General features: G+C 38.4%; 2 protein-coding genes across 2 annotated transcripts in view; both read left to right on the top strand.

Moving 5' to 3' along the window:
• Positions 1 to 700: 700 nt before the first annotated feature.
• On the top strand, positions 701 to 3,075 carry LOC103022002 (pancreas/duodenum homeobox protein 1-like). The gene is made up of 2 exons (XM_007257058.3): positions 701 to 1,091; positions 2,389 to 3,075. Exons 1-2 carry the CDS (start codon positions 716 to 718, stop codon positions 2,664 to 2,666), a joined length of 654 nt encoding a protein of 217 aa, XP_007257120.2. The 5' UTR covers positions 701 to 715; the 3' UTR covers positions 2,667 to 3,075.
• A 6,610-nt stretch (positions 3,076 to 9,685) lies between these two features.
• pdgfra (platelet-derived growth factor receptor, alpha polypeptide) overlaps positions 9,686 to 27,610 on the top strand; it is a 40,786-nt gene continuing 22,861 nt past the window's right edge. Inside the window, exons 1-20 of the mRNA XM_022664435.2 lie at positions 9,686 to 9,955; positions 12,392 to 12,472; positions 13,382 to 13,645; positions 14,220 to 14,477; positions 14,577 to 14,692; positions 16,878 to 17,040; positions 17,217 to 17,403; positions 17,690 to 17,805; positions 18,545 to 18,835; positions 19,508 to 19,774; positions 19,903 to 20,033; positions 20,834 to 21,002; positions 21,431 to 21,620; positions 21,799 to 21,914; positions 22,266 to 22,392; positions 22,936 to 23,132; positions 24,404 to 24,498; positions 25,570 to 25,702; positions 26,283 to 26,387; positions 26,720 to 26,830. Of these exons, the coding sequence (XP_022520156.2) occupies positions 12,415 to 12,472; positions 13,382 to 13,645; positions 14,220 to 14,477; positions 14,577 to 14,692; positions 16,878 to 17,040; positions 17,217 to 17,403; positions 17,690 to 17,805; positions 18,545 to 18,835; positions 19,508 to 19,774; positions 19,903 to 20,033; positions 20,834 to 21,002; positions 21,431 to 21,620; positions 21,799 to 21,914; positions 22,266 to 22,392; positions 22,936 to 23,132; positions 24,404 to 24,498; positions 25,570 to 25,702; positions 26,283 to 26,387; positions 26,720 to 26,830 (3,094 nt within the window). The 5' untranslated portion in view covers positions 9,686 to 9,955; positions 12,392 to 12,414. The remainder of the gene's footprint in view (positions 9,956 to 12,391; positions 12,473 to 13,381; positions 13,646 to 14,219; positions 14,478 to 14,576; positions 14,693 to 16,877; positions 17,041 to 17,216; positions 17,404 to 17,689; positions 17,806 to 18,544; positions 18,836 to 19,507; positions 19,775 to 19,902; positions 20,034 to 20,833; positions 21,003 to 21,430; positions 21,621 to 21,798; positions 21,915 to 22,265; positions 22,393 to 22,935; positions 23,133 to 24,403; positions 24,499 to 25,569; positions 25,703 to 26,282; positions 26,388 to 26,719; positions 26,831 to 27,610) is intronic.

Raw genomic sequence — 27,610 nt, 5'->3', positions numbered from 1 at the left:
AAAAGCAAGCAAACCAAAGTGAGACACTCTAGAGAAGAAAATTACACTCTGTACAGTTTTTCACACTATCAATATTAATATATGAACACTGAAATGAAGTTACATTTCTAACATTGTTGACTGTGTATAATGGCCCAGTGAAAATTATAAAATTAACACTTAAAGATTTAACACTGGTGTTTTTGCTGTGTGAGGAAGTTTTTGGCAGATGACATCCTAGTTAGTATTGAACAACGGGTTTTGGTAGAGAAGAGAAGAGAAGAGAAGAGAAGAGAAGAGAAGAGAAGAGAAGAGAAGAGAAGAGAAGAGAAGAGAAGAACTATATATTTGAACTATATATTTGAAATATTCAAATTGTTAAGAGTAGAAAAAATGCATTTATAAGAACTGTAAGCCACACATATAGGCTACTATCCAAATATTACTTTCCCGCGTGTCATATGCAGTCTTATAAAAGAAAAATGCACCGAACCACACAACAAAGACACTGACTCGTGAATGTAGGCCACAAGTGGAGTGCAGGGTTTGTTCCTTTTAACGTCTGCAGAAAACCCACGCCTTGACTCTAAAGAGTAAATATGAACTGCACTTTAGCCAGGCTGACCTAATGACTAATGAGTCTATGATCCCTCACGTGACCCGGCACAGGTACACACACAGATGCTTAGGTGTGTGTACGAGTGTGTATGACCACACTCGGAGCCGCACGCGCGCGATGGACTCTCTGGATGTGTTCTACAGTGGAGACTACGACCCGCACGCTTCAGTTCCCTACGAGCGCGAGCCGCCCGCGTGTCGCTTCTCTCGCGCTGCTGAGTCGCACGCGCTGTATCCCGACCCCCAGTACCAAGCGCTCCACCTCCAGCACACACAGCCTGCCGAGTACTCACCCTGCGACCTGCCGGCCTGCCAGCACGCGGGAGGAGAGCAGGACCACCAGCTCGGCTTGGGGTCTCCTGAGAAAGGACCAGAGGGTGAAGAGTATCCGCCGGTAACCGAGCAGAGCCGGGGAGGGGAGGAGGGAACAGGACACGCAGCCTTTCCATGGATGAGAGCGCTGAGAACACAGGCCTGCCAAGCACCTGTTACAGGTGAAGCTCTCAACAAGCAGAGGTTCATTCATCATTCACAGGCACATCAAGAGCTACAGTGATTCACGAGCACTGCGAACATGCCAGTGATATATCAACACTTTTAATGTTAATTCGAATTAAATTTACGTTAATTTACAGCAACATTGTTGGTTTCAACACTGAGTTGTGAAGGGTTCAAGGGTTATATTAGGTTGATAAATTTAATCGTTAAAAATTTAAATAACTCTAATTATATTAACTGTTTTATGTTCATTTTAATAAAATTAAACAGTCAATAAATAGCCAATGTACAGACTTTTAACTTCTGTTACATTGAATAATTTTTTTAAATAAATTGCAATTTACGGCGTTCAGCTTACATTGTTGAATGAACTCCTGTTTAACTTTAATGTAAAATTTTCTGTTATATTACTAAAGCGATACTTATATCAAATTACCCACGGACTGTTACATTACTGCAGCAATACATTATACATGTTACAGTGCTGAATTAGTTTGTATTGTTCCAAAGTAATTGTTATACAATTAAATTAGCTTTTATTTTGTACTAGTGCTAATTGTTATAGCACAGAATATGGTTAAATAATTATGGTTATCTTATAGTCATGGTGCTAAATACATGTGTAGTGACAAATTAATTGTAAAAGTACTGAATCAATGTTAACAGCTTTAAATGATTTGTTATAGTAATCATTCGACTCAAATTTATTGTACTAGATCAACTCTTATACTGTCATATTAACAGTTATAGCATGCATGAACTCTAATAGCATTGAATTATTGTCACATCCACACTGTAGTGAATTAAATCTATTAAATATTTTTATGTATTTTTTATATATTATATAGATGAATTCTTAGTCCTAGAGTCACCTTTAAAGACAAGCTCAATTAAAGAATAATGTTCTACAAATGTGACAAATTAAATATATAATAAAATTACTGCACTTAAAGAATAAGTTTCTCTGATTATGTTAAATGCATTATAACACTAAAGATTTCGTTTGCATATAAAATTCAAAACTTGATTAAACAGAGAGATGGAAGAAATAAGTAAATACTATGCTGATATAGTGGTGTAAGAGTTAACTGACAATTGTCTGTGTTCATAACTTGTGTTTTCTGACAACTCCATAACTTTGTTTGATAATACTGAGAACGACTTCTTTATTACGCTCTGAAGGCTCTGGAGTGCAGTTACACCAGAAAAGTTCAATCTTAAACTTCTCTAATATTATTTTTAAGTGTCAAAATATATTTTTTTATTTAATGTATTTGTCCCACTGTGTCAAAGGTTACTTCTGTGAAGACTCGGAGGAGCATAAGCGCAGCCGGACAGCATATAGCAGAGCGCAGCTGCTGGAGCTGGAAAAGGAGTTCCTCTTCAACAGGTACATCTCCAGACCGCGCAGGTATGAACTGGCCACCAGTCTCAATCTCACCGAGCGCCACATCAAGATCTGGTTCCAGAACAGAAGGATGAAGTGGAAAAAAGAGGAGGCGAAGAAGCGTGGAAGTAAAGAAAGTAAAGAGTGCAAAGAGCACCATGTGGACTGCACCAGCACCACATGAGCGAAGAGACTGGAATGGACAGGTGATGGCCTTTATCACACCTGCCCACTGTGGATGTTAGGAAGGCCTGGACAAGAAGCATTTCATAAACACTGCACTTGGTAAAGGGTGGTAAAAGGCATTATAATAACGTTATTATTAAAATACTATATGTAATGCATGACTTCACGTCAGAAGGCCTACATGTTAAATTTGCAAGCTAAAATATACTAAAAACAAAAATGTGTTTGAATAAAATATTTCAAAGCTCTAAGCTTACATATAAGTTATTTGGGAGTTTGTATAGAAATATTTGATGGAACTGTGTAAAAAAAGATTATTGTACATGTATAAGGTTTACACTGACTTTTTATAGTGCTGGTAACAGTTATTGGACAATGTTTTTGTTGGGTCGAATTGTAATATGTAAAGAATCATTTATTTGTATGCATTATTATTAAAAATGTCTTAAATGTATTATAAAAGTCCTATTTATTTTGTAGCTAACAATCAGTGCGTTAGCTTGCTTTTCATTTATCTTGATACGTCTTGTGACATGGGCTTAGCTGTGACTCGGCTGATTCTTTGAAGCAAGTAGTGTCTAATCTAATCTTTCCTTTTTGTCTTTTTGTTCTGGTTTTCTTTGACTGGGGCTGCTGGACGCCTATGAACTACAGATTCTACAGTATCTGTTTCCAGTAGGCCCGAGGATTGATTGTTTGATTAATGGGTGTTGATAAATCCCTGCACGTTATCACGTCTCTGGAATGAAGTGTAAAGGAACTTATGAAAGGCCACATGGGCTCTGACTTTATCACGAGAAAGTGAAAGAGCCGCGCTGCTGCAGCTCCTCAGACCAAGAATGACTTTTGCCCTGCCCTGTTTTGAACAAGCAAGTGACGTCAGAACAGACCGTCTGATGGCAGAGAAAATGCAAGTCACCAAGCAACCGTATCTATAATAATAATAATAATAATAATAATAATAATAATAATAATAACTTTTATTGGTAGTGATTACATTTAGGGAGAACATTTATTCATTTAAACAAATGAATGAATCAATTAATGACCCTCTTATATCAGGTTTGACACAGCACGCTGTGCAATAACTTGTGTAAAGGTTTTGCATAGGGCTTGGTACACATGCTAAAATGCATCATCGTTTTTTTTTTGTGGGGGAACTGGGAGGTCCGCTCTGTACTTATCTGTTCCACTGCTCAGTCTCAGCAATGATTCGTTTTTTTTTTTTTTTGGGGGGGGGGGGGGGGGGGATTTTTTGTTATGTTTTACTGGTGTGACTGGTGTGAGTGCAGGAGAAGGATAAGGGGAACTGAGCTGCCCAGGTGAAAAGGCCTGGACTCTCTGGAGCTATGTGTAGACCAAGCGCATCCGTTTCAGTACTCTGGACAGCTCGACTGAGAGAGAGAGAGAGTGAGAGAGAGAAAGAGAGAGAGTGATCTGGATGAGTTCACGGTGTGAAGTAAATATACCAGTACCAGTCATTTTAACCCTTTCAGACCCTGTGTCCATTACAATGGACATGATTTTTCTTATTTTTTCAAATGTTTAGTTACACATAATACTAATTAAGAATATTTGTTAGTCACAATAGACTATACACAAGCCAATGAAAAATGTTTATAAGCCAATGAAACAATACCTTAGTCCTGCACTGGAAAAACAAAAGCACTGGAGCCAAAGCGGTAAATTAAAGAGCTCCTTTTTACAAATTGTATGTGAATTAGAAATTTTTCTTTATCGTGTTTATTTTAGCGTTTAGGGATGGTTTGTGAACAAAAATATCAAGGCCTTCAGTCCATTAGACATAAAACAGTTACTTATTTTAGTTAATTAGATTTAATGTATATATAGATTTGATATTAGAATATTAGAGTCTTGGTGTGCATTACAGACAGAAAACAGCGTTGTTGTATTTATTTATATTTTTAAATCACTGGCACATAATTAAGGTCTAAAGGGGTAGGTAGAAGAAGGCACAAAATGCATTTTTTGCCAAGTTTATTATTATTTTAGTTTTTAGATGAATGATAGGTGATATTTAATAATATTAATCAAGCAAAGTTTTGCTGTAGATCATAGGCATACACAGTTAGGAAGGTCATAATTTAGTAATCAAGTAAAAAAGCAACAATTTTTTAAAAAATATTTCTTCAAAAAAAAGTTTTTTTCTTGAAAAAACTCCCCCTTTACTTATCGTTCTCAGAGAGAGAACTACGGCTTTCCAACGGTTGGCTTGATATCGAAGAAAAATAACCATGATGTCATCATAATAATTACATGCTGTGCTGTAAAATATGATTCAATGGTGCACCTTATAACTTAGATTTATTTAATAAAATCAACTGGTTATTTGTAAATGTGTTCTGCTTTCAAGCCTTTATCACAATCAATAAAGTGTCCAGAGAAGTGGATTAATAATGACCTGTCAGCAAACTCTCGGTAGTAGTTCACAATCAGTGTAACAGTAGAGGTGCTGTGATGTTGTAGGTTGTACTGATGACTTTAATATGGTTTAATTGGTTTGTTTTTATATTAACTTATCTTGAGTCTATTTTAATGACCCTCAAGAGTCCTTAACTAATTCTCTCTCTCTCTCTCTCTCTCTCTCTCTCTCTCTCTCTCTCTCTCAGTGTGTGTGTGTATGTGCGTGTTTATGGAGGAAAAATGAGTGTGTACGCCACCGTGTGGTGGCTAAATGGAGAATGCATGATCAAATTTCAGTAACAGAGTTCAATGCACATGTAAATGTGACACCCACAAAGTCAGACCAGAGATGCAGTCGTGAAAGCAAGTCATGGTTTCTGTCTCACCAAAATCACTTTAAACTAGTTTAAATATACCATACTAGTCCATGTTTATACACCTAGTTGCGCTGTGAATCGAATAAATGCAGAAATTAAGTGTGCTGTTTTAGTCAACTGTGTTCCAGCTATGTTATAAATAGTTAAATAAATTAGATGGTCTAAGTTGTTTTTAGAGTGTTTTACAAGCATATTTGATCAATTTAACAGGATATTAACATGTGTTTTCAGAAAATGGCAGTTCTATGAGGTGTATTATCAGTCCTAGCAGTTAGCAGCTTCAGCATTTGTTTTATTTGTCTACCTGTTCATTTTTATGTTAGTTAGTTTGCAAGGGACCCTTTTCTGAATTTTGATCTTTGGTAAATATCGTGTAATGAATGTACAATTCATATATAAGCTAGAGTGTGTTAAAATATATATATATATATATATATATATATATATATATATATATATATATATATATATATATATATATATATATATATATATATATATATATATATATATATATATATATATGCTATTTTTATTACTTTTTTGTTTCTTCTTTATTCATTTATTCTGTCCCCCCTCTTTTTTCTTTCTTTCTTTCTTTCTTTCTGTCCCACTGAGATTAAGTTGTTTTATTAAAACTGCTTTGCATTTTCTTTATTTAAATGATTTTAAGTTTAAGTATAACGGAAGTAAAACAGCATTTAATTACAGTATTATAGCCTTTAAATACCCAACAATGACAGACTTTGTGTGCAGGTTTGTGTATGTGTATGTGTGTGAATGTATGTGTGTGTAATCTAGATTCAGAAGCCAGACAAGCTGGCATGCCACAGCTGGAGTCCCCACGGCCCCTCCAGCATGCACATTCGTCCCATAGCCCACATTCCTCCCTAGTTAAAGGTGAACAGACGCTTCCAGTAAGTCATGCTGAATTACATTAAATGCTGTCCCTCACAGGCTCCCAATGTGATCAGTTCATAACATACATAAAACACAATATTTCAGCAGCAAAACTCTTGGTGAGGAGAAAGAAAAACAAACAACGAAGTTAAGACTGGAGACCCAAAACAGGTGAGGCTGCAGACATGGAATAAAATCAGTTTCTTAGGACAAGTTTCCCAAAGCATCTTAATGTTAAGATCTTCTTCACCGGCAGAGAGAATGTTCAGAGAGATTGTTTAGAGAAATTAGATCATTGTTTTGTGAGACTAAATAAAAAAAATGATAGAATGCAAAAGTTCTGAAGGTTCTTGGCTTAGTTCTCAATGTGTTTTAAGTTTTGCAGTATGTTAAGGATACATCTATAAAATATTTATATCTATAAAAAGATTCTTCAGACTCATACATCTACAAAATAATACTTCAAACTAATGCTTCTTGCCTAAAATGTTTTTTTAGACCATTACAGCTCATTTAAAATGGTCCTTTAGGCTTGCACAGTATCTCTAAGAAGTTGTTTTTAGACTTATATTTTTTTTAAGGGTTTACTTAAACTAAGTCAATTTCTCTAACAAAAAGTTATTTAGACTAACATTTATAAAAGCTTTGTATTTCTTTAAAAGTTTTTTAGACTTCTTCTTTATAGATTTCTTACACATCCTTTTTATCGAACCAACGCATCCTTTCTAAAGGTTTTTTAGACATAGGGTACGAGTCAAAAGTTTGGACACACCTGTTCTCATTAATTTATAATAATTTTACATTGCAAATTTAATAGTGAAGGCATTAAAGTCATACAGGAACACATGTGGAATTATTTTGTAAACTAAAAGGTTAAACAAATCAGAATATGTTTTAAACTTTCGATTCTTCTAAGTAGCACATTTATCTTTGAGGACAGATCTGCAGACTCTTGGTATTTTAATCTCAGTGTCTTCATGAGGGAGAGTCACCTGGAATAGTTTTCTCAGCATCTTGAAGGAGTTTCTGGAGGTGCTGAACAATAGTTGTTGCTTTTCCTTCACGCTGTGAAGCTCCGATGGTTTTTGTGGAGGGCAGGGGATTGTGGAGAACAAACACTTTTTTGGTTTACTACGTCATTCCATATGTGTCTTTAATATTAATCTAAAGTTTAGAAAATACATTATACAAAGAAATAAAGAAAAATATTGAATGAGAAGGTGTGTCCAAACCGACTGGTACTGTGTGTATTCTTTAATAAGGTTTTTAAACTGATGTATCTTCTTTGAAAAGGTTCGTCATACTCACACAACATCTTTAAAAAACGTTTTTTTCAAATGCAGAAATGTACATTTCTCTCTAAAAATAATATAAGTCATTTGCAACAGCAGTTTTAACATTTTTTTTTATATCTACCCTTTGAAGGGTTCCTCGGGACACCAAATGTGGTTGTGGCATTGCTTTAAAGAACGCTTAATGCGACCTGTATTTGTAAGTGGTTGAGCTCAAGACCTGTTTAATAATAATGGTCTATTTCTGAGCCTGTTGCTCTGAATATTTTGCTCACAAAGGCATGTAATGAGCAATTCTCAGAGAGATAAAAGCAGAGCCAGACGAGTTAAGCATGCAGAACCGCTGCTGGCCGCAGCGCCGCTCACTTCAGTGTGTTCAAATTGCTCCAAGCTGCTCCCCGGGATCAAGGTGGAGAGGATGGTGGAGCAGATCGAGGCTCCGAGATTAGGTTGCTTTGTGCCGGAGAACAAGGCACTCTGTTCTTTTTGCGCGCTCGTGCTGCAAAGCAACATGTGGAAGTCATTGTGGACGAGCGGGCCGAGCGAGGAGGCGCTGCGGGGCGGATTCCTCCAAAGACGGGGGGCTGGGGGGCAGAGCGGGATAGCGTGGGAGGTGGTGGTGGGGGAGTGCTTGAGTCTGGCCCCGGGGTCTGGGTCAGTCAGCTGGGCAATGAGGCAAAAAGGTGGGCTCTGCGGAGTGGAGTGTTGTGGGGCTGAGTGGGTGTGGGGTGACTTTGGAACTTGTACAACTTTAGAGGTCATCCTGCTGAGAGAATAGTCAGCCGAGCTGCGGCTGTGTTATCATAGGAATCAGATTATGTGAAGAGTGTAAGTTCTTTAAGGACAGTTTATTAAACCAGACTGGAGAGAGAGAGAGAGAGAGAGAGAGAGAGAGAGAGAGAGAGAGAGAGGGAGAGAGGGGTGGGATAAATTTGAATCTTGAATCATGAATAAAGGACTGAGTAAGAAGAGAAGAAATTAGAAGAGGACAGAAGGCGTAAAAGAGAGAAAGAGAGAGAGAGAAGGAATTGGGTGCATAGGGAGAGACGGGGAGGAAATGGGGTGTCCAGTGAGAGAGAGAGAGAGAGAGAGAGAGAGAGAGAGAGAGAGAGAGAGAGAGAGAGAGACAGGATAAATATGAATCTTGAATCTTGTATGAAGGACTGAGTGAAAATGAAAAAATTAGAAAAGGCTAAAATGGGTAAAAGAGAGGGAGAGAAAAGGAATGGGGTGCATATAGGGAGAAAATGGGGTGTCGAGTGAAAGAGAGAGAGAGAGAGAGAAAGAGGCAGGATAAATTTGAATCTTGAATCATAAATAAAGGGCTGAGTGAGAATGAAGAAATTAGAAGAGGACAGAAGGGGTAAGAGAGAGAGGGAAAAGGGATGGGGTGCATTTAGGGAGAGACAGGGAGGAAATAGGGTGTCGAGTGAGAGAGAGAAAGGGAGAGAGAGAGAGAGAGAGAGAGAGAGAGAGAGGCTGAGACACAGGGATAATGAAAGTGAGGCAGTTTGTGATGTTAGAGCGCCCTCTGTTGAGTGTAGACTTTCACACTGCGGAGTTTCTCGTTACTCATTTCTGTACAGCCCTGCAAAGCCCCATACACCAAATAGAATCAAACCAAACCATCTCATATCAGCATTTTTTTTAATCGTATGTGTTATAATAATTGCTATTAATGCAGGTAGTGATTGCGAGCAAACGCACTTTTCAACCTGGGGGAACCATTATGCATGTTGGGTCTCTTAAACTGTATTAAAAAAAATCTTCAAACATCTAAAAATCAATGTACATAGAACATAAAACAGTGCATCTTTGATGTTTGTGTTGCCTACACTTTTACTGTGTTCTCTTTCAGTTGACTTCTGTGTGTTCTGTTCTACAAAAGGCGCTCTCTCAGACTTCCAGAAGAAGAAAAAAACATACGCGCGACAGATGTGAATACAGGACTTTTATTTTGGAGAAAAGTCCTGCGGGAGGGAGGGGGCTCCTCCTCAGAGCTATTTACTCAGAGTCAGATGATTATTGGCTGGGGAAGGATGGGACTGTAAGAGTGAGGCAGAGTTAGAGCGCAGCGCTGCTGGAGCAGTCAGGAGAACAGCGGAGGAATAACGCAGAGTGCAGGAGACTCTGAGAGGACACTAAACACACACACACACACACACACACACACTCACAAAGAAGAGTGGAGCTGGACGACTGAGGACCCTCTTTGGACTACTTTACTGGAGCTATTCAACTTCTTTTTTTTCTTTCCATGGTCAAGTGGGAACGACAAAAGGATTTTGAGAAAAGGTATTGTGTGGGTAAATTGGTTTAGTGAGACTAATTGGTTTCTTTTCAAGGCACTGTAGCTGCAGACAGGATAGAAACGTTTAAAGGCTAATTAGGCTAATTAGTAAGAAAGAAAAGCTTCATAAATTTTGTCGCTTTTTAACCATATATTATATTTTGGGTTTATTTTAGTGTGCTGTTTTTGTATTGTTTTTTTTTTTTAGTAGAAAAACTTCCCCATTTTTGAAGAATGAAAGCTGGGAGCTTTTTTCTTCACTTTTTTGTTTCCTTTTTGTGAACTTTTTCCTTCTTTTTTCTTTTTTTTACTTTTTTTTTTATTTTTTTTTCTTTGCAGCACAGACAGAACAGTTTTAATTAGGCTAATTACTAAGAAAAACAGGACCCTAGGGATTACTGAGCATTTCCTCGACCAAAGCCCATCATTACACAAAATTTAAGCAGCCTATTTTTTGCGCGGTTAACTCCCCTGCAGTGACTCCAACACGGTCTGTCTCCTGGATGCGCGGGATGGAAGGAACTTTACCCTTTATTTTTTGGTTTGATTTGCGCGCAAAACCTTGCTCAACTTAGCGCGAATTACACGGCTGTTCGTATCTTTGCCATATGGCCTGCAGTCCAAACTAATGACAAACACATTTCCAGCGGATTCTTGCTTGCTTTTCCTACCCTCTTTGAGGACTACATGGAATATCATGCATCTGGATTACTGCGTTTATTGTTTTGACCTGTATGGATAAGTGCGTGCATCATCTGGCCTACAGAGTTACTTTATGCGTTAAAACACGCGCTCTGGGCGTGCGTAACGTGTGTAAAGTTCTTTGCAACAGTTGGACGACTCTGGATGCTGGTCAGAAAAGGCTGCTGCAGGACTCCAGCCCACCCTACCCCCTACAACATTCCCATGGAAATCCATTTGTGCGCGCGTGGGACGGGGCCGGAGCGGGACGGATGACGCTGTGATCCCCTGCTCGCGCTCAGCTGTTGCTCCACGGTGGCACATCCGCAACGTTTGGAGCGCTCGAGCGCATCTGTCTATCTGTTGTCTATCTGTGTCTGAGCTGATTGCGCACACTCACGTTAGGAGTGCGTGTATGTGTAATGTATGGAGACTGGATACACTCTCGGATTCCCACGCGAGACGCTGCAGTAGTGTGGAGAGGGCTCGTCTAATCGCGTAATTACAGCCCGTCTCTGCAGGGGTAATTGGCCAGGGGTGATTACCCCCCGTCCGCGCGCGCACAGGAGAGCTCGAGCAAACGGCACAGTGGCGTCTGGAGGCAGTAAAGTAAAACAGGAGGTGGACCCCCCGCGCCCCCTGCATGTCTCTTTACTACTTTACTCTAACTTTGAAGTTGACTTCATTAGAAAACACAGCACTACGTGATTTTTTATTAATTAATGTGTGCATCTCGTATAGCCTTAGATATCGCTGCTCTATCTACTCTATGAGACACAGCGGCAGTCTAGGCTGTAGACTAAAAGCCAATATCCTATAACCAACTCATGAAGAAAAAAAACAAGAAGCTGTGCTTTACATCAGCTCTCTGCGCTCCTGCTCTCTAGGACACGCGAGCCAGATAACGCGCGTGCCTCCCGTTACACACACACATACACTGTAGAAAAGTCCGCCTGCAGAAGCTGCAGAAGCAGAGGCTTCTTTAGATAAAGTCATGGAGAAGAGATAGAGACCACCAAAAAACGAACGCATTGAAAGACGTGAAAACCTTTGGAATTGGGAAGATTCAAAGCCTTTGCAAAAATGGATTTCCATGCCATGTAAACTGCTTCATGGAACAAACAGGCTCTTCATGGTGGAAAAAAACTCTTTACAGTGAAGAAACTCTGAAGAACCGTATTTGTGGAACTTCGGAACTTGAACTCTGAGGAAACGGAATTTTAAACACAAGTGTGAACACGTTTTAAGATTCGATTAAAATAAAACTTAAGAATAAAAAAACATTTGAAAGTGCTTTATGTCACTCTCTTAACTCCAGCCCTCTGTCTGCAGACAATCTGCGCTGAGTCGGCCGCTCTGTTAAATCTCGTACTCTGTCGCCCCCTTGTGATCACGATCCCACGATCAGCTCCGCTTTCCGAAAAGGAAATATTGGCATCCTCGTATTGATTCAGCGCCGACCAACGTTTTTACAGGCATACCTGAGGATAGAGCCTGTCCAGCAGCGCGCTTTCCAGCCGACGATTCAGTGCAGGTTTTATTAGAGCTGATCTAACACCGGAGGGAAGTCCCTCTTTTACTCAAACCGAGTGAAGAGATCAGCTAATAAAAACATAGCGGACTGAATGTGATACACAGGCTCAGCTGCCTTCAGCATAAAACACACAGAAAAATGATTTCGTTTGCAGCATTTTACTTTATAAACAATCAGCAGGTCTAAAGTTACAAGACGCATAACTCAGCTTTCCCTTTTCATTCCAGCTGAACTGGATCTGAGTGACCATGGGGACTGTGAAGACACATCTCCTTCTGGGGGTTGTCTTACTAGGAGTCCTGGAAGGTAAGGGCGTGAAAGAAAAAAAAATAATAATTAAGAAAAGAAAGGAAATAAAAAATGAACGAAAGAAAAAAAACAGAAATAATGAAATTATAATAAAAATACAACGAACAAAGGAGATAATAAATAGAAAAGATATAAACAATTAAATAAATTAATTACAGAAAACAAGACAGGAAAAATACAATCAAAAAGAAACGAAAAAGAAAAGAGATGAAAGAAAAGAAAACAGTAAATAAAATAAAATAAAAAACAGAATTAAGAAAGAAATGTAACAAAGGGAGAATGAGAGGGAAAAGAAAGACAAATATATTGAGATAGAAAGGTAAATAGTCTAAATAAAAATATAAAAAAAGAAAGCACGAAAGAAAGAAAGAAAGAAAGTTAGAAAGAAAGAAAGTTTTCAAAAAACTTTGCAGATACAAAAAAAAAAACAATACAAAAAAGAAGAGAAGGAAACTGAAAGAAAATAAGGAAAGAAAGAGTGAAAGAAAGATGGAAAAAAGTTAGAGAGAAGAATTAATGAATGAAAAAGTAGAGAAGGGAGACAGGAAAGGTGGAAACGTCTGGAAAAAAGCCTGATGTTGCAGAGAAAAGAGTAAAAAGAAAGATAGAAATTATGAAAGCGAGAAATAAATAAAGATTGGATCACAAAAATAAAAAAATAGTAAATAAATCTGAAAACGAAAAAAGAACAAAACAACTAAAAAGGAGTTGTTAACAAATAAAAAAGAACAAAGGAAGAAAAAGTAAAGAACAGAGAAAAAGGAACGAAAAAAAAGTCTTTTTTTCTTTTTTTTCATTATATATATATATATATTTATGATTAAAGAGTGTCTAAATGCCTTAGACGGATACAGCACTTAATCAATGTGTGTGTGCGTGTGTGTGTGTGTGTGTGTGTGTGTGTAGTGGTGTGTGATCTTCCTCCTCCGACCATCGTGTCTAATGAGACGCAGTTCGTGCTGCCGCCGCACTCCGTGTTTAATATCAGCTGCACGGGGAAGCAGCGCGTGAAGTGGGAAGAGCCGTTACCGAGGAACACGCACGTGCTGCCGGGATATTATACCGCCACGCTGCTCATAGACGACGCCGCGGCTTTCCACACCGGACCTTACACCTGTGTTTACGAGGCTGTGGAGACAGAGCCCGCCAGCATCTCCATCTTCGTACCCGGCAAGTATTACAGCACAAGACCCTCAACAAACCATCCCACCTCCCACCCAAGTCCACTGGCCTGGGGCTATTTTAATGCTCCGCGCTTATTAGACTGTCATCACCGCCCACATCCCCAACTCTCTATTGGGTAGGAAGTTATACTTAGTCCTCTGTAGCCAGATACAGATCTCTCTGTCATCAGGAGGCTAAACAATGGTTTTATAGCGTTCAGCTCTAAATTCAGCTTTTTTGACCAAGCTGTTGTAGAGTAAATGAAGAGTGATTGGGATATAAGATGCAATGGGTCACTTCAGCTATATTGAATTTTCTTGCATGAAAGAAAAAAATGTTTTTGTTGAGCCCAGCCTCTTCAGCATTACAAAAATGCATCATCAGTTTGGCTATGTTGTTCCATTAAATGCAAGAAAGTTATAAAACTGTCCCGATTTTGGTCTAATCTAAATCTAAGAACTTCATTAAAACTGTACATAGAAGATATATTTTACAGCACCAAAACCTCTTTAAATAAATTCTAACTAGTTTCAACTAGTTAGAAACTCCTACCTAACTGCAGGAACCCTTTCACCCACAGATCCTGATGTCCCATTTGTGCCAGAGGAACCTAATGCTCATGAAGCAGAAGCTTGGGGGTCTCTAATCCCGTGTCGTGTTACAAACCCACGGTCCAACGTGATTCTCCGGACCCTGCCAAGTGGAGATGAGATGCCAGCCCTATATGATGCCAGTCATGGCTTCTTAGGCAGGTTTTCTCCTGGGCTCTACGTCTGTGAGACTGTTGTGAATGGCAAGGCCGTCCAGAGCGTGGTGTACTCAGTAGCAGATGACCCTGGTAAGCCTAAATGCATCTACAAGTGATTCCTGAAAAGTTATTTTAAATGCTTATTCGACTAAAGCCACGTATGTGTTGGTGTGTGCTCGCTCCTTTCAGATGTAAAACTGAGAGTCAGTCAGCAGGAAGTGAAAGAGGGAGAAGCTTTAAACCTTACCTGTGAGACACCACCCGGGTTTCAGTACCTCCAGCAGTGGCTGCATCCCAGCAAACAGGTGAAGACCTTATCTTTTGTTGCATCTGCCCTTAATCTAACTCTTAAAGTTATTGAAAGGATGCCACAGAATAACTAGTTTTGATTACCCTTTAATGCATTACTTTTTAATGTTGAAGGGTTCCTTTAGCCAATCATCCTCAATTCAGATTTTGCGAGTCCTTTCCATGATGGATAAAATAGAATATAGGGCAGCTCCACGGGAAACTGCTTATATAAAGGGTCATCTGATAAAAGCTTCAGTAACCAAAGGTAACCAAAAGTCTTTAACTTTGAACTAAGAAATATTTAAACATATTAACCTCCTTGGTCTTAAGCAAAAGTGGTGCCGTAACCCGTGCTCTCTCTAAGTAACAGTGGATGCAGAAAGCTATGATATGCGTCCAGTTTGCAAGGTTAGAACAAAAAAGGCTGGAAGTTCAAACAAAATGAAAGAATACTGAACAACTCTGCACTTTTAACCTTTTTAAACTTTCTCATACTTTCTGGTTATGTATAAGACCAATGGTGTGTTTCTAAAACTAGAAAATAGCTGAATAGCTAAATAGTTGACAATAAATGAACAGAAAATGTGAATGCTTTCTCTGAGTGATCTATGCGTCACAGTGTGTGTGTGTTTTTTTGTGTGTGTGGAAGACCAATGAGTGTGTGGCAGTTAGTGAAAGATCAAAGGAGGCCTGTTAATGCTGAGCCATTTGGTTCAGAGTGTTTATGAGCAGCTTGGCCAGCATGTGAAGTTTAGTGAGTGACCCCATCCATACCAGTGCAAACCAGTGCACAAAGTGATTAGTGACTATATTAAACGTCTGATATAATGATAATGATAAGAAATGGGTTTTGAGTCAAATTATGTATCAAATTATTGAATATGAACCCCCAATTTACAATATGTTTATTCGTGGATATTTGCTTTCTTACAATCGAGTTATCTTTTTTGTCATTTTAAAATATTTAGAACCCTCTGCATTCCTTGATCGGGACAAATCAAACATGTCTAAATATTTTGTGACAAACTAGAGAGATTATAATTAGATTAGATTAGAATTAGAAATTTGGTTTTTTTTTGCCTGCAACCAAATTGGTTATATTATTTAAAACATGGATTTTGTTAGTGTTGCCAGTAGATGTTCAGGTGGTCTGTAACAGGAACTCCCTCTATGAGAGCCAAAGTGGAATGGAGATGAAGCTGCACAGGGTTCCTTTGGATACCTTTGGCTCTCTGCTGAGATTTTCAGCTCTTTTCCAGCTACCCATCAGGAAGAAATCATGTCCACTGACAGATAAATATTCTACCGAACAGCACAGACCGAAGCCAGCAGCAGACCTGGAGAGAAACAGAAACAGAGGAAGACTAAAACAGATCTTTTGGGCAGGATGTTTTATAGACTGTAGCAGACGATAAAGAGAGAGGGAGTGATAGAGAACAGAACTATTTTGTAGAAGAGCAGTTTGTAACAATTATACAATATTAGTACAACACATACACATGAACATGTTTTTATAGTCAGTTTGCAATGATTAATCATCAACAGTTTTTTTAGGGACGTAATGTCTCATAAAATGAAATCAAATTATTATGGCAATAGTTTGTGAGAGGAGTACTTTGGGAACAATACCAAATAATGAAGGAATAATACATGAGAGGGAGTGCTATAACATGTTTTAATAATAACAACTCTTAACCTGATATTGGTTGCTGATAATGTGTGTAATAATGCGTATTTTCGAATTGCTGGGCTTTATTTTTTATTTATTTGTGGGACCGAGTTTTTTACTGCGCTGCCTATTGGAGACATGCCATTTCTGCACTGTGCCTTCAGGATCCAGCAGCTCCCAGTGGTGTATTACTAGATCACATTTGGTTTGTATTGGGTTTGTAAGAGCTGCATCGTTGCTAGGTTACCTGTATGTGGAGTAATACATGGAGAGCTTCAGTTACAGTGCATTACCAGACAATGTCACTCATAAAACGCCTCTCAGCCAGTCACATGGCAGGGTCAGAACTAACTGTGGTATAATATGCATTTTCTTCTAATGTTGTGATGTCAAAGCTCATCAACACAAACAACTCTGTGGTTTAAACCACATTTGAGTTGAAAGATCTTCAACATGTGCTTTTGATAGCTCATGATTGGTTGAATTGGTGGTGACTTTCCTCTGTCTTTCTTTCTCTCGTTCAACTCCAGGCTGCAGGTGCCGTTCAGATGAAGCAGGCATTTCCTGATAAGGTCGTGTACATCCTCAATATCCCACACGCTTCAGTGGCTGACTCTGGATTCTACGAGTGCTCTGTCACTGATATTTCCAGTTCCCGGGCAAAGTCCGCCAGTGTGACCGTCACTGTCCATGGTAACACTGTCCCTCTAATTTGGTTACAAATTTTTTCTGCATTTATGATCCAAAAGAAGAGAGATTGTTTTAAAAAAATGAACATAAAGAACGTAGCAAGTTGTTCAGATAATAATGCTTTATTTTGTTTTTTGTTATCAGCATAGTCCTTTAAACAGTATTATTTTCTGTCACAGGGACTTCTTTTTTGGTTCTGGATCACAGTGGGATTGGAGCAGAAGAAACGACTCCTCTGTTGGAGGAAACCGAGTTTACCTTCTACATCAAATCTGACAGCGCTCCAAAGGTTACATGGTTCAAAGATGACCAAGAGTTGATTAGCAATTTTGCGACCACCAAGACTGTACTACTAGAAGACAAAAGGTAAGAATAAGACCATGTGTGCATTGCGTTCACATTGTAGATAAATATTGACACCTGTAATTTATTATTATTCCAATATATGTGCATATGTTTATTTTACTAGAACTAGATAGTGCTTCTACTATTCCAAAATATTGACTGCTGACATCTATAATGATCTCAGTGATGTATGATCTGACATGTAGCAGGCTGGTGTTGTTATATTTGACTGATGTCCTATCCCAGTTTGGAACCAGGCCTGTGTGCATATCAGCTTTATCTAAAAGCTCATCTTCATTCCACAAAGGTATGAGAGTGTGTTGGTCCTGCGGCATCCAGTGGAAGAGGACAGCGGAACATATAAGATTGTAGCATCAGCCGGCTCACAGAGTGCAGAGTTCTCCTTTAAACTTCATGTAAAAGGTAACGCATAATGCATATTTTCCATGACTGATGTGCTGGGTGAGCATATCTTGAAGATGATTTTATTTGAGTCTAAAGTTATTTAGGGTGGTAGTTGTTACACTTAAAAAAAAAAAAAAAAAAAAAAAAATATATATATATATATATATATATATATATATATATATATATTGGCTCAACTTAACTCAGTCAAGTCATCATTTTGCTTGGATTTAGTTAAGTTGTAAATACAATATATACAACCTTAACTGTGTCAAAGCTAGATGATAACTTGAATCAGTTTTTTTGATATATGTGCCAATACTGACAGCAAAACACTGGGGCAGCACAAGAGCTGTAGCTCCAAGCCACCATACTGTGACAAGTATAGGAACACAGAATAAATGTGACTTGCTCTTACAGCCTACAACATTGAAGCCTGGCAATAAATTCATATATTACACTTAACTAATGCATGCCTAGGCTAAGGTAGCTTTGGGCAACAGACAACACAACAATGGTAAGTAGGCCACACCCAATATGCAAATATATGGTGCCAGGAGCCTATGGGAAAACTGTATGAACCAAAACTGTAGAAAGAGAACTGAGACACATGTGGTTACAATTGCATTTTTTCATTGTCTCAACAAGCATTTTCAAGTTTTCAAGTTGAAGTTCTCTGAACTCATTTTATTGAGTTGTACTGGCTGTTAAGTTCACTCAACCTGAATATTATTTCTGTGTTGTTTGTCCACTACAGCTTCTGAGCCAGCGCTGTTGCAGTCTGGTCTTCCTCCATTAATCTGGCCCAGGAAGGAGGAGATGGTGGTGTCCCTCCATTCCTCATTCAGAATAACATGTCGGGGTCAGGAAGAGCTGTCCTGGAGTACCCCAATCCACATCGATGAGCCAGTGAGCAAAGACAAAAGGGGTCTCTACGTCTCCACATTGACCATAGACAATGCTTCAGCGATCCATACAGGAGAATATACCTGCTCGTACAACAATGGAAACCAGACTGATGAGGCCTACATCTACATCTATGTACCAGGTATGGAACGATAGAAGGAGAGAGCCTGGGAGATGGAACAAAAAAACACGGGGAGTGTATTTTAAACCTGTATTTCACTACATTTGCGTGATATTTTGGTTGACACATTTATATTTTACATGATACATTTTACATTACTGCCTTAGAAAACAACTGTAAGTGATTTCAAAGGTTTTTGTCTGCCGAGCCTGAGTTTGCCAAATGTGTCAATGCAAAAAAGGTCAGAGCAAGATGGGTGGAGCTTGCATAACTTCAAAAGACCTTTAAATATTTCCATGAATTTGCATGGATCTGTCACTCCGGGTGCACTTTGACTGAGATCACACGTATCATGATAAATATTGTGTCTTAAAATGTCCTGTGATACAATATTTTGACTATATTGCCCAGTCTTACCTTTAACATGGTTTAAATACCAAATGCACAAAATTTTTACATGATTCTGATTGCAAACAGTCAGCTAGTATATGATTAGTTAATACATTTGCTTCTTTCTTTTTGTACTGGCAAAACAAGCAAAGAAAGCTTATGTAGGATCAATCAGCAGCCTAAAACATTATATACTGGTTTCAAAACACAATCATACAGACTTTTACGCTTTTGGAATATTTTTTGAAACTGTACAGTGTTTTGTACCAATTTCTGAAAGTTTAATCTCTCTTTTTTACCCAGATCCAGATGCGCCATTCGTGCCCTCCCTCTTTCCTTTTATTAACCATGTTCTAACCAATCATGATGGAATGGAAGTTCCTTGCCTAGTCTCAGACCCCAGTGCCAATGTGACTTTGATCCTCGTGGAGACCCAGCAGCCAGTGCCTGCCCACTATGACAGCAAGAGGGGCTTTTTGGGCCTTTTTACCGCTGGAACGTATGTATGCAGGGCCATTGTGAACGGTGAGGAACACGAGAGTGAGGAATACATTGTCCACGGCTGGGTAGGTGAGTGTACAGTATTCACATGACATAGTACCATGGTACATTAGGTATGGGTGAAAAATATTTTTTTTTATAATATAATATATTTAAAGTATAATATATCTTTCTCTTTATGTTTCTCTCTATCTCAGGAAGTTCAGAGTTGCATATTGATCTGAAGGCCGAGAAGAAGGCTCTGCTGGTTGGACAGACTATTACAGTCAACTGTGTAGCAAAAGGCAGCGAGATGTTGGAGGATCACTGGAAATATCCTGGCAAACTAGTAAGACAATTCAGTGTTTAGCATTCGTCTATAGCATTTACACTATATGGAACAAAGTACTGGGACACAAACAACACTACACATAGAGGAGCTTTAAAGACATCCTATATTATATTACAATTACAATTTGCATTGATATGGAGTTGGTCCGTTTTGGCAGCTTGTAAAGCAGCAGTGGACCTCAGCAGTTAGAGACCTTGTCCTGTAACTTTACATGGCCAGACACTTTGTAAATATTAACAGTCACTCCTAGCTGATGGTGGAAGATCTAGGTGGAAAGAAATTTCTGACAGAAAGCTGACAGACATGCTTATAAAGGCAGATTGTACAGCTAAGGACTTAATTTTGTACAGTATACCTGTGGCAATTGGACAGAATGGAACACATAAATTCATTTGTTAATGAGTAAAGAGGTATGTCTCAATACTTTTGTCCATATAGTGTAGTAATGGGTGATAACTACTTTACAATTTTATTGGAATAAATAACCTGTTGACTCAAAACACACTTATTTCAAAATAGTCAATGAGGAAAAGATTTGCATACAGCATTTTTTGAATGTTAGTTTATGAAACACAGGTAAAATTCTACTAGAAATCCTATTAAAATTAAGTAATTGCTCTGGGGCATTTCCGATTTCTGATTATTGCTGATAGCCTTGCAAAATGATGAACAGCTTGTAGTCTATATGTTAACTCTTACGATTGTTAACTGTTAGATGGCTGGATCTGGTTTACTCAAACATCCTATTGTTGTATTCATTAAAACTTGTATCTCTTTGTCTGTTTGTGCTCTCTCAGGCTGGTCGTGGAGTGAAGACGGTGAAGGAGAATAAGAGAGATCAGGAAATTCACTACACTCTGACTGTGCCTAATGCCACAACTAAAGACAGCGGCATCTACACCTGCTCCATCACTGATATTATGAGCATCGAGAGCCAGACTAAAGAGCTCGTCATTGCTGTCTATGGTAAATATACACGTGAATGCATATCTATCTATTTAAGTCACCTAAATACATTATTTAAAAATATTTCTTCCAAACATATTGCAATTTTTTTGTGGAAACACTTGATCACATTAGAACAGAAATAAACACAAATACAGCATAAAATGCAAAGAAAAAAAATCTTGTGATCTAACTGTTATTAGGAGAACTATAAATAATTCAAGAGTCTCAAGAGGAGAGCTTTGAATTGAGTCACCTCCCAGATAAGGATTTACTGTATTTCATTTTGTTGCAAAGTACTGTAAATGTCAAAATAACCATCAAAATAACTTTTGATTTTGATGAATTTCCATGAATCATGCTAATAACTATGCTCAGAGAAATATACAATGATATATAAATAAATGAATATATACATATAAATTCTGTGTATTTCTGTGTTTCTCCAGAAAAGGAATTTGTGTCTGTGTTTCCTGCATTTGCACCTGTGGAGACGGCCAAACTGGATGAAGTACGTGATTTCAGAGTTGACATTGTGGCTCTTCCTGCCCCCAAGATCACATGGCTGAAGGACGGCGTTGTCCTGGGGGACGTTTCCGCAGAGATTGCAACCTCTCTCCGGACAATCAATGAGACCAGGTTAGTTTGCTGGAACACACACAGCTTAGGAGGAGATGTCTTATTATTTATATGTTTATATATTGATCAAAAAAGACTTATTAAAACAAATGCACCAGCAGTGGTGACTACCTCATTTTAAATTCTCTTTTAAAAACAATGTGTTTTGTGTGTGTTTGATGTTTGTGTATGTGTTTAGGTATCAGAGCACTCTGACTCTGATTAGAGCTAAAGGCGAGGACAGCGGCAACTACACAGTGAGAGCTGAGATAGCCAATCAGAGTGCTAGCCATTCCTTCAGCCTGCAGGTTAAAGGTAAGGTTGAGGAATGTGTGGAGCCCTGTCATTTGTCATGAGCCCTGTTGCTAAACTTACAGGTGTTTCTGTCGCAGCTTCATTTACCTGCATTTGCATCTGATTGTCCCCCTGGGCCTTGCCTTGCCATGGCCTTCCTTCTTTGCTTATGTTTATCTCTTTGTTCTTCAACACATTTCCATATATAGTAGCATGCAACATTATCAAACCTGTACTCTGTACTGGTCTGCTTCTTAGGAAGCTGCGTATTCTACCTAGATAACTATCTCCCTTCTGTTAATACAGTATGCTGCAGTTTGTCCGTGCTGAGGCTGACATTTCTGGATGTGTGTGTGTTTGTGTACCACGCAGTCCCTGCAGTGATTGTGGATATGATGGACCTCCACCACGGCTCAGCTGCAGGTCAGGCAGCAGTGTGTATCGCCGGAGGGTCTCCCGTCCCTGAGGTGGAGTGGTACATCTGTAATAACATCAAACAGTAAGTCTGTGTCCCCACCCCCACACACATCTGCAGAGTTCTGCAGTTCTTTCCCTTTAAATTCATTTGTTGCCTTTTGTTGTTTGTTTTACATAAACTGTTTCACATTTTTCTTTCTTTCTTCCTTTCAAATGTTTTGACTTTTGACATTTTATAGTCAATTTAATGTAAGCATTAACCATTTATGCATTTTACATAATATAACTATAACCACACTGAGTTTACTTACTTTCTGCAGATTTTACAGCTTTAAAATGATAAACTATAAAACATACTAAAATGAAAAGCATGGTTTACACAGGCACAACTACATAAAAATATACTTATCAACAAACAGTGTGATTACTGTATGAAAGATGAGATGTGCTTTCTAGGAATGTCTTCTTTCAGTGAGCTGTGAGTGAAAAATATTTTATATTTATATTTTTTATGCAACAATACCTGCAACCTCTAGCGCTCAGTAAGGTATTTTGAATCAGGAACTAAACTGCAGCCAGTACATTGATGACATTCTAACATTCTCTGATCTTTGTGTTTTTTCAGCTGCGCCAATGACTCGAGCCAGTGGTCACCTCTTCAGACCAACACCACAGGGATCACAGTGGATTCGCACATCGACCAGGACAACCAGCTGGAAAGTCAGGTGATCTTCGGACATCTGGACAACACGCTGGCGGTCCGCTGTGTGGCCCGCAATGACATGGCTGTCGTCTCCCGGGAGGTCAAGCTGGTGTCCAATGGTGAGAATAGCACTGTGTGTCACTCTATGAACTGTCTGATTGGTTTCTCCCTTATTTAGTCCTATCTTTTTCTTTAAAATGACTGACTGGCTCAAATATCAAAGAAAAAAAAGATCAAATTTATAAAAACAGTCATATTTATAGTTTAGCAAAATGCAAAACGCAAAAGAAACGTTTTTATTGTGTACTTTTCTGGGATCCAACCTATTCAAGACATTTGCGCTATATATTAAAGTTTGAACACTTGATTTGCATTATTGCAGGGCTGCTAGTGTTTTCTAATGTAGGGTATTTTTTAGGTCTTGTGGAACCATAGTAAGTACAACCAAAATACTAATTGCCACTCTTTTAATTACATCATAAGATACATAAAACAACAAGGCTTTTCTTTGTATTATTAGTACTATTAGTATTAGTACTATTTGTTTGTTTGTTTGTTTGCTATACTGATATCAGTTGGCCAGTATTCATCAATGACCCCAAACCAGCAACAAACATTAGCATTCGACACCTTCCTCACTCTTCTTTGGTCTTTTACATACACAATGGCTCCATTTGTCACATCTTCACTCAGTACCTATTGCATACCTTTTGGTCTTGGTCCTGTATATGTGTGTGTGTTTGTGTGTGTGTCAATGAGAGAAAGTCTTACCCAAAAGCTACTCTTCGCTGATAGCCCTCACAGCTGTTAGCTTCATTCTGTCAGGCTCCTTCTGTCCTGTCAGGCTCTTCATGTAGTGAACTGCTGATAGATTCCTCATGTGGCCTGACGCTGCACTTCTCCAAAGGAAATTCAAACGCCATATGCTCGGCTTGTTTATCCATGCGGCTGCTGTTGGCCATTTCACAAATAGCTGAGCTATAAGGGAAATAATTTTACCCAGTGTGGTATGAGGGTCAAAACCGAATATTAGTATAGACAGTAAATCAATGAAGTTAACTGAATGATCATGTTGGCTTTATTTCTGTCACTAGCCGTCGATACTTTATTATTCTGCGAGCAAAAGCAGAAAACATTTAACCTGTATTATGCAAGAATGATAACAAACAGTAGTTTTCCCCAGTAATTTATTTTACAATCATGCTATTTTGTCACACATTTCTTTACTAACCTTTCCTTTATCTTACTAATACATTATCTTCTATCTATCTTATACAAAAGTGAGTATTTTTATAGATAAATAATGATATTTTCCTTTTTTCTGCATACACATGGTGTACTACAGATGATGGTATTTAAGATTATGATAATGATGGTATGATGTGTTCAGGGCCACACTCGAAGCTCACCGTGGCAGCTGCTGTTCTGGTGCTGTTGGTCGTTGTCATCATCTCACTTATTGTGCTGGTCATTGTCTGGAAACAGGTATTCACTCTCACATTCATTCATTCATTCATTTATTCATTCATTATTTCTGTTCATCTTTTTGTACATGCACTCATTCCATTACTCTCATCTGTGCCATTTATGAATTTAATCCTCAGTAATTTATATATTAATTCACTCATTCCATTCAGTCTAACTCACTGTTAGTTTAATCAAGTGCCAGCTGCTCCTTTTGATTATATCTAGCCCCTCATTATGTCAAGTATTGTTCTCTTTCTGTCTGACTTTGACCTATGCTGTTGGTATGTTGATGCTGTTGGGACATACACTTTGTATCTCTATGTATATCTACTTATTGTGAAAATAATGACTGACTGTGTCAACAATCTATGGTGAGCATATCAATAGAAATGATCAAAAATAACAAATCTAGTTACATTAATAACAATGTAATGTTTCATTTTCTTTTCCTGATAAATTTCTGATAAGGCTTTGTTCCATCAGCATTCATATGTTTAACCAGGGTTATCAAACTACACTAAAAAGAGACATTATTAAAGAAGTTACTGGATTTAGTTGTGTTCATGACTTTTAAACAAACTTGTCTATTAAAAAAAGTTTTTTATGGAAGTAAACTGTAAAAAAGGCAAAATTTTCAACATGCCTGATCAAAGTATCTGTGTTGCCAAAGCACAGGATTATGGATCAGCATGGTATGGGTTTGACACCCATGTCTGCTAAGCTACCACTTTTGTTTGGCTCCCTAAGTAAAGCTCTCTGACTCTCTGCTTCAGGGGAGCTGTTGCATGGCTGACCCTGCACTCTGACTCAAAATAATTTCATTCTATCTATTGCATTTTAAAGGAATAATGACAATACAGACCCAGAAACTAAAAACTAAACGTTATTTCTCATTTTTATATGATTACAATATGTTAAATGTATATACAGTATGTTATATTTGTATTTATTTTCACTTAAAAGTTCATCAAGGCATGTAATTTGATAAGGGTGTGTCCAAACTTTTGTAATACATCTGTACAATTTATTAATTCATGTGTTCCAATTAATTAATGTGTGTGTGTGTGTGTGTGTGTGTGTGTTCTGCAGAAGCCACGTTATGAGATCAGATGGCGAGTCATTGAGTCTGTCAGTCCAGATGGACATGAGTACATCTATGTGGACCCTATGCAGCTCCCCTATGACTCTCGCTGGGAGTTCCAACGTGATGGCCTGGTTCTGGGTGAGTCTCACACACACACACACACACACACTCACACACACACACACACACACCCATGGCCCAACAGTTCTCCCTGCTCTCTGGGTCTTTGGTTCAACAGCGTTTATGTTATGTTACGTTACAGCGGCTTGTGGTCATGTGATCAGTTGGACTGCGGTCTTGTACTTGTCTTATTCCAATCAGATGTGGGCACTGTCCTGTCATACCAGCATAACCAAGATGTGGTGTGTGTGTAGCAGTCTCTGGGAGAAGTGGTCTTGACTCAGTGATCAAAGAGTCTAACATAAAGCCATGGCAGTAACATTGAAAGACCACAGACAGCTCTCTTGGGTAGCCGTACATTAGCTCTAAATATGTTCTGACCACACAGGAGCAGTCTATACTATAGAAGTTTTACATTATTAAATCTCAATACACTGTAAAATGCTGAAAAAGATCTTAATATGACAGTTATGACTTTCTGTCATGCTCATGTGTAAGACAGCAATGTTAAATCCACGTGATTGCGGCCACGTGGGAATATACTGTATATCATGTACCTTATATATAATTGACTTGTGTGTGTATTTGTGTTTTACAGGCCGTATCTTGGGTTCGGGTGCCTTTGGAAAGGTGGTTGAGGGCACTGCATACGGACTGAGTCGCTCACAGCCAGTGATGAAGGTGGCAGTGAAGATGCTAAAACGTGAGTCAGTGGATGATCTGTGCGAAACACTCCTCTGTGGCATAGAAACCATGGAGTGATTTTACCCAGTCAGTAAAAAGAGATATTAAACACTGTTAAGACAGTGTTGTCTTGTCCAAAATTCCCCACTACTATGTTTAAAAGCAGAAAGCAAAGAAACTCCCCCCCAAAATTACTCATTTTAATGCTTAAAATATAATGCCATTTTCAAGAGAACCCCAACTTAAAAAATAGTAAAACATCACCTTAGCTCATGCTTCCATGAAAGGTGTACAGTGTTATGCATGTTTGATTTTTTGGTTAATTGTTGTTTGAATTGATTGCTCCCTCAGCTACAGCCCGCTCCAGTGAGAAGCAAGCGCTGATGTCAGAGCTGAAGATCATGACTCACCTGGGCCCTCATCTCAACATCGTCAATCTGTTGGGAGCATGCACCAAATCAGGTACACACAGAAACTTCTGTGACTTGAGTGTTTTTGAAAAATTCCTGCACAGGGGCTTCCTAAGCAATTTTTAAACCTAGCACATTTGTGAATGACATTTTTGAGATATTACAAGATGATATGTTTTATGTCTAATGTATTATTTGTTTAATGATAGACATTTGTTTAATTTGTAATACTGTTATACAGCATCATTTCCAAGCATGCAACATATTAGGCAGTGGCCTACCTGAGATCTACCTGATCTTTCCTATGGGAGATTTTGATACATATTATCTTACAGAATTCCTGACTGTACAATTATATAGTTTGAATGCAATTAAAGATACTTACTTATACAGTACAAGTAGTCTAGATGGAAAGAGGGGTCCACGAGCACATAGTGGATTTTTTTTCGCCACCTGTTTTTTCTTAATCTTTAAAGTGTCTATTTTAAGGTTCTGACAGGTAACAGGATGAAATAATGTCCCATGACATTTATTTTTAACCCTTTAATGCATCTATGCTAATTCCGAACCTGAAAAAAATTATGAAGAAATTGGCATAGCTCCTTGAGTTTACAACCTATACAGACAAATGAGCACACTTTTCCATACAATTCTGGGCCAAGGAATTCAACAAAATGGTTATTTTTACGTTTTTTACATATTTTGACATCATTTTGGGACAAAAATGTCAAAAAATTGCAAAAAATGTTAATTTCACATGTATGTTTTCACATTACACTAAAATCCTGTACACTAAATAAACACATCTTGAGATTTTTCTTAATCCTTAAAG

The sequence above is a fragment of the Astyanax mexicanus genome, chromosome 1, assembly GCF_023375975.1.
Source record: "Astyanax mexicanus isolate ESR-SI-001 chromosome 1, AstMex3_surface, whole genome shotgun sequence".
Taxonomy (NCBI): domain Eukaryota; kingdom Metazoa; phylum Chordata; class Actinopteri; order Characiformes; family Acestrorhamphidae; genus Astyanax; species Astyanax mexicanus.
Note: the sequence above shows the minus strand (reverse complement) of the source record. Positions and strands in the feature narration are given on the sequence as shown.

Coding starts and splice junctions, on each gene's coding strand:
- LOC103022002 (XM_007257058.3), top strand. CDS start 716: ATGGACTCTCTGGATGTGTTCTACAGTGGAGACTACGACCCGCACGCT. Junction 1,092..2,388: donor CTGCCAAGCACCTGTTACAG/GTGAAGCTCTCA, acceptor ACTGTGTCAAAG/GTTACTTCTGTGAAGACTCG.